The sequence below is a fragment of the Diceros bicornis genome, chromosome 28 (genome assembly GCF_020826845.1).
Source record: "Diceros bicornis minor isolate mBicDic1 chromosome 28, mDicBic1.mat.cur, whole genome shotgun sequence".
NCBI classification, from domain to species: Eukaryota; Metazoa; Chordata; class Mammalia; order Perissodactyla; family Rhinocerotidae; genus Diceros; species Diceros bicornis.
The window spans coordinates 39,400,520-39,419,605 of NC_080767.1; the positions used below are offsets into that span (position 1 = coordinate 39,400,520).

Consider the following 19,086-nt stretch of genomic DNA (forward strand, 5'->3'; position numbering starts at 1 on the left):
AAGATTCACTACCACCCACAACACTGCTGTGCCAGCCACATCAAGAAATGCCCACTATACATATGAAATGCTTTATGCAAATACTTCTACCAACTGGAACAACAAACACTTTCAAATGCAACGTCAGGTCTGACTGTAATTTAGGGGAGAGGCTGGCAGGATACAGGTTTGCTCCTGAGAAGAGACTATGCAGGTCTCCTACTAAGTCCTGCATAATCAGAGTAGACGTGTGGTGACCAAGCTGGTGAACAGGACGTGTGAGAACAAGTGTCAAATGTCACTGGAAATAACATCCTCTGGGGGTGGCAGCACAGTGTGTACCTGGGGACACTTATTTCTGCACTCCAGTGTGGCCTGAGCAGAGTGGGAGCGGTTCCTGACTCCAGCTGGATTTGTCATGCCTCCTTTATAAGCTTACAGAGTTCAGACTCTCTAAGTCGTCACACGACAAGTATCTGCTAAACTGAGCATTCTACCCTGATAGTAGGAAAACAAACTTCAAGTAACAATGAGATTTCTTGCCCAAGGCACATGCAGGAAGCTTACAGAGCCCCTGACCCAGAGAGAGTGGGGCTCACCCCACCCTGCACGGCCAAGGACAAACTCTCTCCACCCACACTCAGGGAGCAAGGGCCGACTGTGGGGACAGAGCGCGCGCTCCCCGAGTGACAGGAGTGTTCGCGCGACAACAGCAGATGTCTGCACACCAGTGGGAGGGACCTGGGTAATGAAGAAGTAGAATGTCTCAACTTCTGGCAACCAAACTTTTTTTTTTAAGCTTTTGATAACCTGCTTCAGTAGAATTTCTAACACAAAGTCCTTTTTGCTTAAAAAGCAGACAACAAAGAAAATTTCAACTGGTGTACATTCATCTTCAGGGGTTTGTTTTCCCACCCCAAATTAGCTAATGGGCCGCACAGCATCCACTACGAACCACTAGTTCTAACAACTGTCAACCGCTAACACACACTCTCATGTCTGTGACACTTCACTTTGTGAACATGTTTAAAAAATTGGACTTTGCAATTAGGCAGCCCCTCCCTTGTCCAAGTCTCTGAAATCTCCACTCACCATGGCTACTTTCCTTTCACAAAAACACAACCCGCTCTAACCAAATATTCTACAACAATTCTAAACAGCCGTGTATTTTCATCAGTTAAGATAGTTTCCAAAGATCATAGGAAATCTGTCAACTCTCTTTCTGGTTCTGAGTTCTAAGTATTTACACTCCTCTTCTACTCTTCTCTCCTAAAAGGGTGTTTCTTTCCTGCTTAAAAGTCTATCTGGCCTGCCCTCATGGTTCCTAAGCTGCCTGGTGACCAGAATCCCTTGGAAAGATGTTTAACATACAGCTTTCCCGGCTCTACCTAAAACGAATTAGCTCGCTTCTCCTGGCAATCTGCAAGCTTTCACAAGCAACGCAAGGTGGTTCTTAGCCACCCAGCACTCTCCTAGCACTTGGCAACCACTGATTTGTAAACCACCAGTTACAGGATGCTCACAATATGCTAGGGGCATTTGAGTGATATTTCAAGAATTATTCTTTCATTTCATATGCTTCTATTTCAAGAAGAATAAGAACTCTAGCTAGAGAACTATGTGCTTACTAAAATAGGTAGATGAATTTGTCACAGAAATTGAATATCCTGTGCCAAGGTGCCTCATGTAAAAATGTACATCAGCAGAACTTTACCTAACATAACTCTGCTTCCCAAAGTTTCCCCCAGGAGATTCCAGTTGTTTTTTTGAATAGAACTAGAGACATCTGACCCACTAGCACTAACTCAGCTTATTCCAAACCACCTGGGCTGTTAGAGAGGTCTGTCTTGCCATAACAATGGTTGAAAGGATCTGTACTCCTGCCATTTTTTTTTTTAAATACAAAGTTTCTTCTGTTGAAAATGATTAACATTTTAAGCAAGGGAAAGAAAAGCATCTACTAGATTAAATTTTAAAAGGATTTTGTTATTTGCTATACAAATATACTTTTCAACTTTTACAACATTCACTCCAGTCTGACCTTTCCTATACAGGAACCAGAGGTCAACACTTCAAGTCTCTGACTTCAAGGACATTATTACTGATACACAAATGCCCTCTGAAAGCCTCTGCAACCAACAAAAAGTACTAAAGATGACCAAGAGGTTCAGGTGTTAGGATACATTTTCCATGTTTTCCAACAGCACACAAACTTCTTGAAAGGAAAAAATAATCATAACTAAATACTCGGTCATCTTAAGTTTGCAATAATGCTTGCGGCTGACAGTCTAGGTCATTTGGCTTTACTATAAAACCTTTCTTTTCTTTGAACTACTGTCCTCCTTTATCCTTGTCCCAGGCAGAGTTCCTCTTTGTATGATGGCTCACAGAGCTATGCCTCTCCTGGTCCCCTTCACTAAAAGCCCTGGTCTCTCTTCTGTGGCTGAGCCCCTCTTCCTGGTCACATTTTCTTTTTCTTGTGGAAGCATCAGCACTAGCAGCTGGAGGTTCACACGGCACGTGAGGTCTGTGGTTGCTGGGAGTGGCTCCTTTGGTGGTCGACTGCTGCACAACGCTACCCAGATCCTGGTGACTCACAGGGAAGCCTGGCTCTCCCAAGGGAAGTGTTGCTCCAGGATGCTGGGGGCTCAGGGGCTGTGGATCCATCAGGCACTTCCCTTTGGCTTCAGGGATCATGCCCATCCTCCTAAGCAGCCGTGGGTCCCGAAGCCAGTCCTGCCCAGGAGGCCTTTCAGAGTCCTTTGCAGTAACAGTAGCTTCCTTTGAGTCAGAGGGTGTGTGGTACAGTGAAGAAGCAAAAGATGTCTTGGCAAATTCACTGTCGAGCTTGTTGCTGGGCAAGCCGCCCTGGGGTCTGGACACCTCTGGAGCTGTGGTCGGAGGGTGAGTCAGACTTCTCTGTAGTACAGGCTTCAGTTTCAGAATCTTCAGTGCATCATGTTTATAGTTTTTGTCGCAGGTCTTAATAATTGCACCACGCTTCTGAGCATCCTGAATCAGCTGATTCCAATGCTGATTTTCCTTGAAAAAAGGAGAAGGGAGAAACAATTACACCTCAAAGACATACCCATATGCTTGGGAAGCATGAGGTTCCAGCTTTTATTTCTGAACAAATAATAAGTATACTTTCATGAAGAGATTCTCAAGAATCCATTACTCGTTAGACAAAGCTGAAAGGAAAAATAAGTTGGAATACAGAATAATAACGCCATGTTACTAGAAAAGAGCACTGGTTGCCACGTGTAAGAAAGCACTTCCACCATTTTTGCCTCTGGCACTCCGGCTACAGGATCGTCAGCTGTCACGCAGATCTGCACCAGCTGCCAGTAACCTCACATAGCTACTTAAATTTCAATTAATTAAAATGAAATAGGGGCCGGCCTGGTGGTGTAGTGGTTCAAGTTCGCACACTCTGCCTTGACGGCCTGGGGTTAGCAGGTTCAGATCCCAGGTGTGGACCTACACATCGCTTGTCAAACCATGCTGTAGTGGCGTCCCATACACAAAATAGAGGAAGATGGGCACAGATGTTAGCTCAGAGCCAATCTTCCTCACAGAAAAAAAAGAAAGAAAGAACATGAGGGAGAAAAAAAAGACAAAACTTGAAGGAAAGAGAAGAAAAAGGATAGCTACCCTCATGTGGGCTCCTGTACTATTCACAAAGGTGGGTGAAGGTAGCAGTGAGGCTGCACACACAGTATTTACGCCCTGTGTGACCTTGGTCAAGTCACTTGACCTCTCTGAGCCTGTTTCCTCATCTGTAAAATAGGAACAATATTTTATTTAATTGATTCTAAAATGCACATTGTTTTCACATTTTAACCATTTCTGAATTTGGGGTGCCTCTTGGTGAGGTAGCAGTTTCCATGTACTTAATCCTGGAGGAATTCATGGCTAGGCAACTACAATCTCTTGACTTTTAGTCAATAAACCATTTAAAGAAGGAATGAGTCCCAGCTCTTGCCTGAACACCTATCCACGGACATCTTCTAATAAAGACAACAAAGTACCAGCATTAAAATTTGGGGAATGGAGATTAGGGGTTGGAAGAAAACCCCAGACACCATGGTGGATGCTCCTAGGAAACGGTGAGTCATCAACCCTTCTGATTACGCAGGGGAACGGTACGTGCATGAACAGGGACACACATGACTATGAATTGGTAAATGATTAAGTAGTGTTAGATTCTGAAAGTGGAATATTTAGGAATATCTTAACCTATTCAGTTTGTTTGTATTTTCTCTTTTATGTATGAACAAGAGTGATATACTAAAAATCTGTGTAAGAGAGTTCTCTCAATAAATATGAAACAAAAATTCTAAGTGAAAATAAAGTGCTGTGACACAGTTTAATAGTAGCACATAAAGATTAATAATGTATATTATAATTAATGGCTTCTTGGAGTTGACAGACTATGGTACAATGCTGACTTCACAGGATTCCTGCATGTCTTAGAGGAAGTCGTAAGTAAAACGCACGCCGAGTGACTGGCATATACCAGACAGGCCCACGAGAGCAGCAGCCAGCTCTGGGGCTCGGATCTCGCTCTCACTCAGGAGAGCTGGAGAGAGTCTGACTCTGTGGCTGAAGCACAGATGTGAAGCAGATGGCCTTGCTGCTATTTCTGCCAAGTCTACTGCACCTAAAAACTTGGCGTTTAATCCAATCCTAAGATCAGAAAAACAGTTTTGAGAAGGGGCTATTAGTCTTGGTGTCTAGAGGAAACCAAGTGACTTAATCACTGATTTCATTGTTACAAGGGCGAAAAAAAAAAGGCCCCAAGGACAACAAAAGTATGTCGGAAAGCCCAAATGGTAAGCTGCGAGTTTTTCTATTCTATTCTTTCTGTAGCACTGGCTTCCCAGAGTGAAGATAATGTCTGCACCACAGCTAGAGATCAGTGGTCTTCAAATCTGTGTAAGTGTGACCCTGGGGCTCACAAAGATTTTCTAAGGGGGATGTGAGAATGTTTTATGGGAATCGATTTCTAAACCCCAGCTTCCTATGTTTAGGGGCTCTCCTGCCCCTCCACTCCATCCTTCACAATCACAGTGACTCATCCATCCCAAATCTGACCACAGGGTGCACTGCCAGGGCGCATAACAACTCCTGGCTACCAAATAAAGGGGGCAATAAAAACAGGCGTGACCAAGAAGGCTCCTTTAATCATGGTGTCACTACAGACACAGCTCTAATAACATTTTACTTTTCAGATTTAACCATTATCAAAATTCAACTGTGTAAAAATAATAATTGTAATAGGTTATTCAATTGACAAGAAATCATTTTTTAGCACTCAGATCCTTATGGTCACAGGAAAAATAATTTTTTAAAAAACATTTTGAGGTAACTATAGAAACACAAGAAGTCACAAAAAAAGTACAGAGAGGTTTTGTGTGCCCTTCACAGTTTCCCCAAATAGTTATGAAAAACCAGTTTTTAAACTTTCAATTTATACATAAATTTTTGTGGCAAAGGAGCATAATAGTGAGATGAACAGAAAGGCTTTTAATTATAAAAATATATTATGTCACTGAATTGTATCCTAAACAAGTCTGAATGGAAATTCAATCTCAAAGAGCAGAAAGACTAACACTGCTCTCTATTTCATTGGATACTTTGAAGAGCGATGTAACAGATTTATCTTTAACAGCTTTATTTTAAAATGTCAATATCTATAGCACATTAGAAATAAAATCTTTAGCAATACTTAAACTTATATAAAAATTTTTCAATATTGACTTAAAAATAGAGAGTACACAGCTTTTAAAAATCCTTTTAAAGGGGCACACAAACAACAGAAGTGGTAAGAGTTGAATGAGAAAGACTGTCTTCGAATGCCCTCTGGTGCTATCAACCAAAATAGAGGAGATAGCTACTGAGTCGGTTCTTCTCCTAAGATAACCAGTGCATTTGTTAAATGGAGAATCAGGGGGCCGGCCCTGTGGCTCAGCGGTTAAGTGCACGCGCTCCGCTACTGGCGGCCTGAGTTCGGATCCCGGGCGCGCACCAACGCACTGCTTGTCGGGCCATGCTGAGGCCGTGTCCCACATACAGCCACTAGAAGGATGTGCAACTATGACATACAACTATCTACTTGGGCTTTGTGGAGAAAAAGGGAAAAAAAGGAGGAGGATTGGCAATAGATGTCAGCTCAGGGCTGGTCTTCCTCAGCAGAAAGAGAAGGATTAGCATGGATGTTAGCTCAGGGCTGGTCTTCCTCAAACGAAAAAAAAAAGGAGAAATCAGAAAAACTGACAGTTATTATTAATACTAATGAGACAAGCAGCAAATATATGCTTTATCTAGCTGTGCTATCACCGAATTCAGTTGTACTATTCCTCTACTAAGATGTAAACTTGCCACCTTGTCTAGAGCAGCATCTGTGCTGACAGAGGAGCTCTAATGCCCCTCAGCTCCCAGGTGAAACAGAGCGAGCAGGACTGCTCCAAGTGCCAAAAAAGAAAAGAAGATCCCAGCATACTCTTGTAAACTCCCTCTCTCTGGCATTAAGTTGGGCTAGTCACAGCCACATTTACTAAGAGCTGAATAAGCACCAACCACTCTTCCAGCACTTTACATGCATGGATTTATATATCTTCTTAACATCCTACGATGTAGATACGCTTTTTTTAAAAAGGTCACTTTGAGAGTATACTGTGGATATCTGGGCCTTGGATTGAGAAAAGGTGAGTGGTTTACGTGTATAAAAGCTTCCAGGAAGAAGTTGCTGGAGGATGTAACAACCAGGGGGAAGATGCTCATTATTCTGTAACCCTGAAATCACTTCCATTTTGATGGAAAATAAAAAAACTTCAACACAAATTAACAACGGGCAAACTGTTGAGTTCTCTGGTCCCTAAGAATGTACCTACCATCAGGGTCCTCAAATGTCCGAGGATGAAGAGGCTGTACTTGGCTCGTGTAATGGTGACATTCAATCTCTGCAAACTTGCCAGAAATCTAAACAATTAAAAAAAAAAAAGAGTTACTTCTTTCTACAGAATGCCGTGCCACACAGAGTAGGTGAGACACAGGCAATACTTCAGACAGCTTGTCTCAGGCTCCTTCTACTTCTTTCCAGTCACAGTGCTTTCTCATTCTTTTCCCCAACACAGGGTGCCTGGCAGAGAGGTAATTCCCATCAAAAACAGTAAACGAACAAAATGCCCCCTGCTTTCCTTCCAAGTGACGTATCTGTCAATTTCCTATCTCAACTTGGATGAGACTCTAGAAATTGTAATGGTATGATTTTTAAGCCTTAAAAACATCCTAAAAATATGATACTAGATCAATTAATCTTAAATGTAAATATATTTGAGATTAAAATATTGTGGAACTAGTGCAGAAATACACAAACATCAGACAAATGTATCAAGAGATCTGAAAAGAGCTCAGAAATAATAGAATTTGTATATCATAAGATGAAATTTCAAAACAGTTGGGAAAGAATGGACTATTCACAAAATGGTCCTGAGATAACTGGCCTCCATTTATATATGCAGACTATCTCTAGATAGGGGCAGAGATAAATTATTATTTCTTTTAAGAACAATTAAACATATTTAAATCTGTAAATTCCATCTGCTTCTCGTGAGAAGGAAAAAATAATTACGTAAGAGTCTCGGGACCCTGAGACTCATGGGAGTTTTCTATCACCCATTACTGTGTCCTTAGCATCTTCGCTAAGTAAACTGACAGTAGTTAATGTTAACAAACTTAACCAAAGCAGGAAAACACAGAGAGAAGAGGAAAAACCACCTTACGGCACATATCAAGGGAGAGGAACAGGCCCCCGCAAAATACACTTGATCCAGTCATTTATTTCACTCTTATTAAATAAACAGATTCACTCTGTGATGTGGGTTAATATACAAAGTACCAAGAGAAGCAGACCTAACAATGGATCAACTTCACAACTTAAAAAAGAAACCTTCAGGATATTACACAAGTTTTTTTTTTTTTTTTTTTTTTTTTTTTTTTTTTTTAAAGATTTTATTTATTTTATTTTTTCCCCCCAAAGCCCCAGTGGATAGTTGTATGTCGTAGCTGCACATCCTTCTAGTTGCTGTATGTGGGACTCGGCCTCAGGATGAACGGAGAAGTGGTGCCTCGATGCACACCTGGGATCCGAACCCAGGCCACCAGCATCGCAGCGCATGCACTTAACCACCAAGCCACAGGGCCGGCCCCACAAGTTTTTATAAAAGAAAATAAAGCAAATGATGGTATTCTCTAACAGTGATCAAAAAACAGATCTAACTCTGGATTATAAACAAGTAAAAACATCAACGACAGTTACTCACCCGATTGAGCCTTGCATGGCATTTGCTCTGACACATGTAACAATAACACAGTCTTTCTGACGACCCTGGAATGCATCCACAGTATCTACTTCTGCTGGCCTATTTACAAGAGAAACATGTTTACTGGGAAAGGTAAGAAAATTATTAAATAGACATATTTATACAGTAGTATTCTTCAAAAACATTTTTCATGGCATTTTTTTAATTGAAATATAATTAAGATCATATAAAAGTCACCATTTTAAAGTATACCATTCAATGGTTTTTAGAACATTCACTATGTTGTACAACCATCACCACTATCTAATTTCAGAACATTTCCATCACCCAAAAGAGAAATCTTGTGCCTAGAGCCGTCAGTCTCAATTTCCCCCTCTCCACAGGCCCTGGCAACCACTAATCTACTTTCTGTCTCTGTGGATTTTTCCATACTGGAAATTTCATATGAACAGAATCATAAAATACGTGGCCTTTTGTGTTTGGCTTCTTTCACTTAGCATAACGTTTTCAAGGTTCATCCATGTTATAGCATGTAGCAGTACTGCATTCCTTTTGACTGAATATTTGATTCCTTCTATGACTGAATATTTGATTATACAGATATACCACAATTTATTCATCCATTTACAAATGATGGACACTGGGTTGTTTCCACTTGTTGACTATTATGAATAACGTTGCTATGAATATCCATGTTCAAACTTTCGTGTGTGAACATTTTTTCAATTTTTTCAGGTCTACACCTAGAAGTGGAATTGCTGGATCCTATGGTAATTTTACGTTTAACTTTTTGAGGAACTGCCAAGCTGTTTTCCAACTGTGATTTACCATTTTACATTCTCACCAGCAATGCATAAGGATTCCCCGCCACATCCTTGCCAAAACTTATTGTTGTCTGGTATTTTATTATAGCCATCTTGGTGGGTGTGAAATGGTATTTCATTGTGGTTTTGATTTGCATTTCCCTAGTGACAAATGACGTGGAACATCTTTTCATGTGCTTTTTGGCCACTTACTTATCTTCGAGAAATGCTACTCAAATCTTTTGTCTATTTAAAAGATTAAATTATCTTTTTATTATTGAGTTGTATGAGTTCTTTATATATTCTGGATACAAGACCCTTATCAGATATATACCATTATTTTGTTGAGGATTTTGGCATCTATATTCATAAGGGATATTGGTCTGTAGTTTTCTCGTGACGTCTTTCCACGGCTTTGGTATCAGGGTAACACTGGCCTCATTAAACAAGTCAGAAAGTCTTCCCTCTTCTTCTATTTTTTGAAAGAGTTATTAATTCCATCTCTTTACTTTTTACAGGACTGTTCACATTTTCTATTTTTTCTAGAGTCAATTTTGGTAGTTTGTGCGTTTCTAGGTTAAGAAACTTTTGAGTTCATGAATTTCCAATTTTTTTTTCTTTCGTGAGGAAGATCAGCCCTGAGCTAACATCCATGCTAATAATCCTCCCCTTTTTGCTGAAGAAGTCTGAGCTAACATCTATTGCCAATCCTCCTCTTTTTTTTTCCCCAAAGCCCCAGTAGATAGTTGTATGTCATAGTTGCACATCCTTCTAGTTGCTGTATGTAGGACGTGACCTCAGCATGGGCGGAGAAGCAGTGTGCTGGTGTGCTCCTGGGATCCGCACCCGGGCCACCAGTAGCTGAGCGCGTGCACTGAACTGCTAAGCCACGGGGCAGGCCCTGAATTTCCAATATTTAATCTTTACTTTCACCACTGAGGTAAAAAGGAGACAAAAACGTCATCTTCACCCTATACGTAAGTGCATTAAAATGGTTAAATAATTTATTTCAAGTGAAAATGTGACTTCGTGAGTCTTGCTAGAACTAGAATTCAGATTAACAAATCACGGACTAAAGGGAAAGGCCTGGAGAGTCTCTCAGTCAATTCCATTGTCAAGTCTAACGGTGACGACATTCCAACTGGCAGGAGATACTCTGTCCACAGACGCGGCAAGTGTAACCATTCCCTATCCAGCACAAGTCTATAGAAGCCAAAGTGTCAGTCTCCTTGTGCTAAACCACCACGGTCTAAGACCACTCCCTAGAGTTAAGTTTCCTTTTCTTCTTTCCTACTGCCCCCTCTTTCTTCTTAATTCAACAGAAAAACTGGAAATATCTGTAAAAATATAGATGCCTCACCCTTTTCTGTCAAACTCTTTGTCCAAATCTTTCTGAATCATCGTCTTCTGAGCTTTGTAATGGGTTATTATGCCAATGTTTCGGAAAGTAACATCTCTTCTTTTGTCTTTAATAAGTTTAATTATTTCCATTACCAGTTTTATTTCTTGAACATTTACATATGAGCTAAATAAGATGAAAAAAAAAAACAACAACCACCAACACATCAAAACTAATAGCAGTCCAATTGCTAACTTAAGTTCCATTACAGTAAAGGGCAGGCAGCTAGGTTTCACCTTTATTCAGTCAGCAGAGACTCAAAGAGGCTGTTATAAAGACCACTAATATCATATAATATGAGTAAATATAGCTGTCAAGTGAAACATAAAGTCGTAAGAGAGACAAGAGTTTGGAGTCAACCAAAGTTTAGGTACCAATTTCTTCATCTGTTAAAACAAGGAGAGCAACAGTAAGAACAAAAGTATTTATATAATGAAGATATGAATAATAACTAGCTAACATTATGGATTTACTATCTTCCAAACACTGAGAAAAGTGCTTTAAATGTATTATCTTCCTTAATTCCCCACCACTGGCTGTACAGACCATGCACCACACAACTGAGGGGATGCCATCCACACAGACTGAATGTGATGTGGCCCCCAGAAACGAACACCATGGGGTCCTGCAACAGGCTCGTGTCCTCAATGTCCTCCTCAATGGCCTCATCCTGCACTCCTAATTCATCTCCCAAACTACACATGTTCCCTCATTACCATACCAGATGCAACATGCATGAACCCTGGGAGATACACCGTACCTGCACCTTTATTTCCGGCCACCTTATCTGTCTCACCTTAAGAGCCTTAAATACCCACTATCCTAACTTCAAGACTTCCTATGTAGACAACCCAGTCAGCTAGCTCTCTCTTCCATCCCTGAAATCTTCATTTTCCTTGGTCACCTCTCAGGTCAACACTCCTCTTGTGACCTTCCATCCCCATAACACTTATGGGGCTCAATTCTCAACCCTCTGCTCCATTGCACATCCTTGGTCACTGCTTCTCTATTTCTAACTTCTTCATTGAATGTTCCCCTCCTTCACTTCCATTAACGAATATCTGATTCTCGCTAGGGACACCACCTGCTCTGAAGCTCTCTCAAGACACAAAGGTGGAATTTATATTTCCTCACACTTCATGATGAAGAGGTGGCATTTGTACCTGCACTAACAAATGCAGCCTCCGGACTATTATTTCTCTAATCTCTCACAAGAAGCTCTGGCTCCTCTGAAGTGTTTCCTAATTAGCAACCACCCCTTTTTTTGTTGTCATTCACAAATCACCTCAACACGTTTCCTTATTCACAATCCAATATATAAGTACCGTCCATCCTCTGTCTCACACCTTAATTCAACTGAACCCATACGTATTCGTCACAATACTTAACCCAACTGGAGTAATTAATTACCTTGGTGATGACCTGGTTAATGTCTGTCTCACTTATCAGACCACAATAGCCTTGCACTGGGGCTGTGTCTGTTTTACTCACAGCTGTGATCTCAGCACGTATCTACTCAAGTGCTTAGCACATGTTAGGTAATATGATCTCTATTATATAGTTAAGAAGAATTAAAAGGCTGAAATACATAGAGAAAAGTATCAGTAATTTATGATAAAAAAGGAGAAGCTATTAATCCCGCTAAATGAAAATGATTGTAACCTGGCACTAGGCTGAGAAAGGCACACGGAAAATGTTTTGAATATAAACATGAACAACAACAATGTAACAGTTCTGGGACTGTCACTGGGGATTGAAGAAGAGAACGTACTCATTATCTCGTCTTTCTGAACCGTCTGCGACATCAAACACAAGATAGGGTTGAAACGGCCAGTCAGATGAACACCGACTAGTCTCCGTCAGTCTACAAAAAAGCAGCCACCATTCAGAAGTCAACTTATAAGAAAATATTTTTTAAATTATTATTACCATATTTTTTTGTGGGGGGAGGGAGCTGGGGAAAATAAGGGGACAAGAAGGACCTTCTTTTATTTAAATTTGTTTTAGCGAAAAGTACAAAAAGAATTTTATTTCTATTCTAGTGCTAGGGAGAATCATCTATGTAATTAAAATATAACAATTACTCATAATATACAGTAAGTGAAAAAAGCAAGCCATGGAATACTATCTAGAGTATGGTGTGATTTTTTTTCCCCCAAAGATTTAAAAAGAGAAAAAGTAAAAACAGATACGCATAGTACAAGAACTGGAAGTAAATATACCAAAATGTTACCAGTGATTATTTCTGGGAGATATAAATATGGGTGGTTTTCTTCCCCCTTCTTTTTTTATCTGCATTTGCTGCACTCAACATCACTTTTATAATTAGAAAACACTATTAAACCTTTGATTTATGCTTTTTACGACAAGACTTAAGAACATGGTAAAACAGCTATTCTTCCTAAGCAGCTAAACCTACAAGTAAAATACCAAGCAATGAATGGAACCCACCTATTTGTTCTCAAGCTTCTGTTATAAACATAATTAGAAGGGAAGAGACATATGTCTGGATGCATCCTGTACTGAATGGTAAGCTGCAAAATCGGCAGTCTGCTGATCACATTGTGTTCCACATTCTCTTCCAGCAGTTTGCAGAAGCGGGCCATCATGGATTGGTCATAGCCATAATCCTGTGCCTTCTGGAAGGGGGAAAATAAAGTAATAATCTCCAAGAATTCATTTGTACTTTTCCCATTATTATAAAAACAATTACTGAGCTCTAATCTGTACATGGCAAGGTTTAGGTGCCATTACCAATAACCAAAGATTTAGAGAAAGAAGATGTTTCTGACTCTGGCCCTTGGAAAGCCACGTAGCTTGACTACAAAAGTTGAGGTATTTTCTCTTTATTTAGAAAACCCACATACTGCTTATGAAAGTGCTGTGAGCTTGTGAATGACCACAACTGAAGCCATTTTGATGCTAACAAGAGGTTACCTGAAAGAATCAAAGATAAAAGAAGCAAAGAAATGTAATAACAGATTTTAACAATTATTTCTGAGGCATGCTCTCACAAATAGAAATATTGAATATCATTGTAAACAAGCCTTTTAAAGACCAATTTCCTCATCCATCCATCCCATATCTACTGAGCAGACCCCAGACACTGCTAAGGTTAATAAGATCAAGTCTCACAGAACTTATATTCTAGTGGAGGAGACAGACAACTGACTTAGTACGTTGATTTCATAAACCTAATAATGGGTTATAACCTGCGATCTTCGTAATTATTTTCTGAATTTTCCTCAATAAGCCTGTATTATTTTTGCAATAATAATTTAAAAAGCCCTAATGGGGGGCTGGCCCGGTGGCATAGTGGTTAAGTTTGTGTGCTCCACTTTGGCGGGCTGAGGTTCGCAGGTTTGGATCCCGGGCGTGGACCTACGTACAGTTCATCAAGCCATGCTGTGGAGGCATCCCATGTACAAAACAGAGGAAGACTGGCACAGATGTTAGCTCATGGCCAATCTTCCTCAGCAAGAAGAGGAAGATTGGCAACAGATGTTAGCTTAGGGCCAATTTTCCTCATTGAAAAAAAAAAAGCCCTTATGGATTTTTCTCATTTTTGCTGTTTTTAATCAATCACTAAAGTAGGCAGTAAAGTTCAGGCCTGTCGACAATCCTTTTTCACTATATGCTGAGGCCCTTAGAAGACAGAAGTTAAAGATCACCTGCAACAGCTTTTCCTTACCACACGGGTTTTTAATCAGAGACAAGTGTGCTTCTAGGCCACACCCTACCTTTATCACACACGTGTACTCAGACGTCAAAGAACTGCACTACCGTTCTGAATACCTCCAAAGTCAAAAACAACGAAGACAACAACATGCATTCCATAACTGAAAACACGCTTTGAAAATGACCTGTTCTCTGGGATTCATTATGCAGCCACTACTCTACATTTGTACAAATAATCTACGTATTAGTAAAATATTCAAATTTTATTAGATTTCCTCAAATATGGTCTAACCTATTCAGACTACCCCAAACACCTACTGCATCCTGAGTCTGGTGTGCATTTCTAGGAGCCATCTTGAGTGAGATTAAAAACAATCAAGTGGAGTGGACCACAATCTAGGTGCTGATCTTCCTACTAGCAGAGCTGACAATCTCTTCTTGTCCTGTCACCTTCACTTTCAGAGGATGTCAGGGGCACAGACATTTTCTTGCACTATAGGATACAGAATTCTAAAACTGGAAATGTACAATAAAAATAATTTCTCTTTATAATGTTTTCCTCCAATTTTCACATATTTAAATATAACTCAGAAGGCTGGGATTCTTTTCCTTGCTTTTCAAGTTTTTATTATTGTTTTTGTGTTTATGTTATAAAAATAAATTAGATACAGTCCTTAAAAAGCACACTGCCTTTCCCAAAGGCCAAGTCCAACACACGTGTAACACGATCTTTCTAGTTTTCTGGTCTCCGACACTTAATACGGCTCCTGTCACACATATACATAAGCGTAATTACGGACAAAGCGACATCTTCACAGACTTTTACTATTAAGACTCAAACAGTTGTTCTCTTTTCTCAGCCATTCCCTACTTTTCCCTGCAAATACGAGATGATGATCCAAGAAAGACCTCCCCTTCCCAAAATGAAAGAACCAAAAAGCCCCTTTCACTTTAAAGCAATATGAATATGAAAACACTTACCATAGAAATGACTGTGGGAGGGAGCTGTTTAGGATCTCCCACGAGGATAAGCTTGTTACAACGATGGATAAGTGGAGTCAGAGTTTCGACTTCACAAGACTGTCCAGCCTTGGTAAGAAAGTACAGAATGGAGAAATACTCTTTTAACTGTCTTTGATATTTATTTATCCATGTACAATTCATCTAATTCAGAAAAGTTCTACCCATTCAGGAAAGTACTACACTCTCTCCTGCACCAAATATCAAAAGTAAGGATTTTTTTTGGTTAGAAAACAAAACAAACAACAACAAAAATAAACACTCTAACACTCATTAAAAAAAAAATCACACGTATTTTGAAGCCAGCCACCAGGCAGGTGCCACTAACGACTTGGGAACCAGCCACAAGCTAGGCGGCCATGTAATGTCCCAGGTCTGTGCTCTTTGCTCCTGCTGAGCACGTGCCTGAGGGAACTACACGTCTGTGTCTCCCACGCTCCCGCCTCGCTTTCTCTCTTGCTCCTGAGTAGGCCTCTTCAATTGCAAGACTCAAGTTTCTCTTCAATTCAACGACATTTTCTTCAATTATTTCACGACTTCCACTTTCTCTATTCTTTCATTTTGGTGAATACCAGACCTTGGATCTCCTGGGTCGATTCTCTGTATACCATTTTCCATCTCTTTTGTCTCCTGGCTCTACATTCAGGCAAACAGTAGGCATCCAATAAATGTTTGCTCAATGAATGAACTAGGAATAAAAGATGTTAGCTGAAAATGTTGTGGCTCAGAGCTGTCCAAAGTTATATTAAAAATGCTTCAAAAGGTAACCACAGATACTCCAAGCAGGAGCTAGATAATCCTTGGGAGGGATTTTGCTGTAACCATTAGGCACCCTTAAGACTATAATCCCAATAGTGGAAAAGCAATTTTAACCGTGATGGGTCATTAGTAGCATATTTCAATATAAAAGATCACCATGTAATGACAGGTAAAAATCAGATGCAAAAAGACCATTTTGTCAACATTTCAGCAGCCACTATTCATCTAAGACTTACTCCTCACAGCACTAGTCAAAGCTGTATGGACAACTGCTTACCTACCTCATCGACAATGACACAACTAAAGGGAACACCCCCTTGCCCACGAAAAGCAGACTCAAGCAGTAAACCACCACTTGTGCTCAATGTGCAGCAGATGACATGGGACTCTAGGATGATGATATTCTGTGTCTTTTGTGGGCGTCCTTGAACCTAAGGGAACAAATAAAGGTTAATCAATATTAAGTTGTATATAAATTCTTGATTATTATAGGCCTACTTTTATCATAAAACACCCACCATTTATTATGTGACAGAATAATATTTAGTAAACGTTGGGGGGAACCTCAAATCGAGAAAACAGCAGAAACATTCAAGATAATCAGAAAGCACCAGGAAGAACACTGTGCTTTGTAGTGCAGTCTAAGCTTAGAACATGATTTAACACATTAAGAAAAACTTATTCAGGGACTGATTTGGTCAAAGTAGTTACACTTATTACAGCCAGACGTATGTGGGCGGGTATCAGAATAGGCAGAGATTAAATAATTCTAATGAGTTATAAAGCAATTATTGGAGTAAAACCGGAGTCAGAACTAAGCTTGAACATACATTTTTTTTGGTGAGGAAGAGTGGCCCTGAGCTAACATCTGTGCCAATCTTACTCTACTTTGTATGTGGTCACCGCCACAGCATGGCTGATGAGTGGTGAAGACCCACGCCTGGGATCTGAACGTGGGCCGCCAAAGCGGAGCATGCCGAACTTAACCACTAGGCCATGGGACTGCCCCTTGAACATACATTTTTATGTTAGTTTTTAGGTATATAATGTTGTTCTTTCTTTTACAAAGGCTAGTACCAACAAAATGCCTGTGAAACTGATAGCATTCTACTTCCACAGTAATAAAAACAACTTTGGTCTACTTCTACAATACAATATACGGTGACACAGACAGAAAGTGTGAATGACACCTCATGACATATACAATTTAGTGTTCAAATTAATGAACTAATATTTTTTTTGTTTCTTTGTTTTGCTGAGGAAGACTCACCCTGAGCTAACATCTGTTGCTAATCTTCCTCTATTCTGTATGTGGGCCATCGCCACAGCACGGCCACTGAGAGCTGTAGACTCATGCCCAGGAACCAAACCCGAGCCGCCAAAGCAGAGTGCGTCAAACTTAACCACTAGGCCACCAGGGACGGCCCTAATAAACTAATATTCTTATCAGAGATTCAATTAGCCTATTTCTGCTCCTGAAAAGTAGTAATGATTCATCTCTGCACAAATGATATATTCAATCATGGACTCCAAGGCACGTATTATAAGCTTCAGGAGAGGGTGGCAACTGTGGCCCTCCAGTGCTCATGTTAAAGCACTGTCACATACCTCTCTTCTCAGCCATTTAGTGACTAAAAGTGCCAACTACAATTAATTCAATGGCCCAGAGAACAACGTGATGAGCAGCAAAAACCACAAGAGCAGTAAACACGGACTTCATCCTTAAATTTGGGAAGATTAATTATTTTCGCCTCAGTTTAAAATTTTAATATAAAAAACTTTCTACATAATTTTTAATTTAAATAAACTGCTAATGGAAATATGCATTAATTAAATTCAACTGTATTTATTTAGCCACGGGGAGAACGTTAATAATACATTCAAGGGAAAAATCTCAGCTCAAACATACTGGCAACATTACTGGTTGATATTACCCTCTCTCCCTGACCACCAATTGGTTTTATAAGGGCTGCATTCTGGTGGTGAGGATCTATATCCCGCTCACCCTAGCTTCGATCAATCTTAATCTTACTGACATTTTTATATCCAAAGAATACCTGGGAAAAAGTTACACGTTATAGAAGGATTTTTATGATCAAAAACAAGTATAAAGAGTTTATGCTTTCAGCCAAAAATTGAAAAAAAGGCGCTTGTACTTTCTTATGCCAAATCCCAGCCACTGCCTACTTGAATTCAGACACGATTTTTTTCTTTCTTTTAATAGAGAAAACACAAACCTATTTTCATTAACTATTCATCTGATAATAATGATCATAACTGATTTTGCAGGGTGGGGGGAGAAGTAGAGCACCTAGGCAAGAGAGTTTTAATACTTACCCAAACTTAGAAAAGCAAAAAGATTTTTTACAATCACCTCTTTCTTAGAAATCCCAGGTGGTGATAAGAATTCATCATTAGGCTAAAGAAAAGAAATGAACAGTAGTCCCTCCTTATCCGAGGTTTTGCTTTCTGTAGTTTCAGTTACCCGCAGTCAACCGTGGTCCAAAAACATTAAATGGAAAATTCCAGAAATAAAAAATTCATCAGTTTTAAATTGTACACCGTTCTCAGCAGCATGATGAAATCTCGCACTTTCCTTCTCCATCCCTCCTAGTACATGAATCATCCCTTTGTCCAGCGGAGACGACACCGGCCCATTAGTCACTTAGTAGCCGTCTCAGTTATCAGATCGACTGTGGCAGTATCACGGTGCTTGTATTCAAGGAACTCCTAGTTTACTTAATAACGACCCTAAACTGCAAGAGTAGTGATGCTGGCAATTCGGATACGCCAAAGAGAAGCCATAAAGTGCTTCCTTTAAGTGAAAAGGTGAAAGTTCTTGACATAATGAGAAAAGGAAAAAAATCGTATGTTGAGGTTGCTAAGCTCTACCGTAACTTTTATTATATTGTTACAATTGTTCTATTTCACTATTGGTTATTGTTAATCTCTTCCTCTGCCTAATTTATACATTAAACTTTATCATAGATATATATGTCTGTATAGGAAAAATCATAGTATATAGAGGGTTCAGTACTATCCGTGGTTTCAGGCATCCACTGAGGGTCTTGAAACGTATCCCCCTCAGATAAGGGGGAGACTACGATAAATGTACATGTAA

General features: G+C 39.9%; 1 protein-coding gene across 7 annotated transcripts in view; it reads right to left on the reverse strand.

The window, feature by feature from the left end:
- Window positions 1-1,944: 1,944 nt before the first annotated feature.
- The window catches only part of SETX (senataxin), an 86,186-nt gene continuing 69,044 nt past the window's right edge, over window positions 1,945-19,086 (reverse strand). For 5 of the 7 annotated variants that reach the window (XM_058524352.1, XM_058524350.1, XM_058524351.1 and 2 more), the window contains 8 exons: window positions 16,247-16,396; window positions 15,168-15,275; window positions 12,960-13,147; window positions 12,280-12,372; window positions 10,470-10,634; window positions 8,307-8,405; window positions 6,876-6,963; window positions 1,945-3,021 (listed from right to left, as the gene is read on the reverse strand). In XM_058524352.1, the coding sequence (XP_058380335.1) occupies window positions 2,311-3,021; window positions 6,876-6,963; window positions 8,307-8,405; window positions 10,470-10,634; window positions 12,280-12,372; window positions 12,960-13,147; window positions 15,168-15,275; window positions 16,247-16,396 (1,602 nt within the window). In that variant the 3' untranslated portion in view covers window positions 1,945-2,310. Of the gene's footprint in view, window positions 3,022-3,366; window positions 3,759-6,875; window positions 6,964-8,306; window positions 8,406-10,469; window positions 10,635-12,279; window positions 12,373-12,959; window positions 13,148-15,167; window positions 15,276-16,246; window positions 16,397-19,086 lie in introns of those variants that run through there. The other 2 variants (XM_058524355.1, XM_058524354.1) reach the window with 2 other exon arrangements.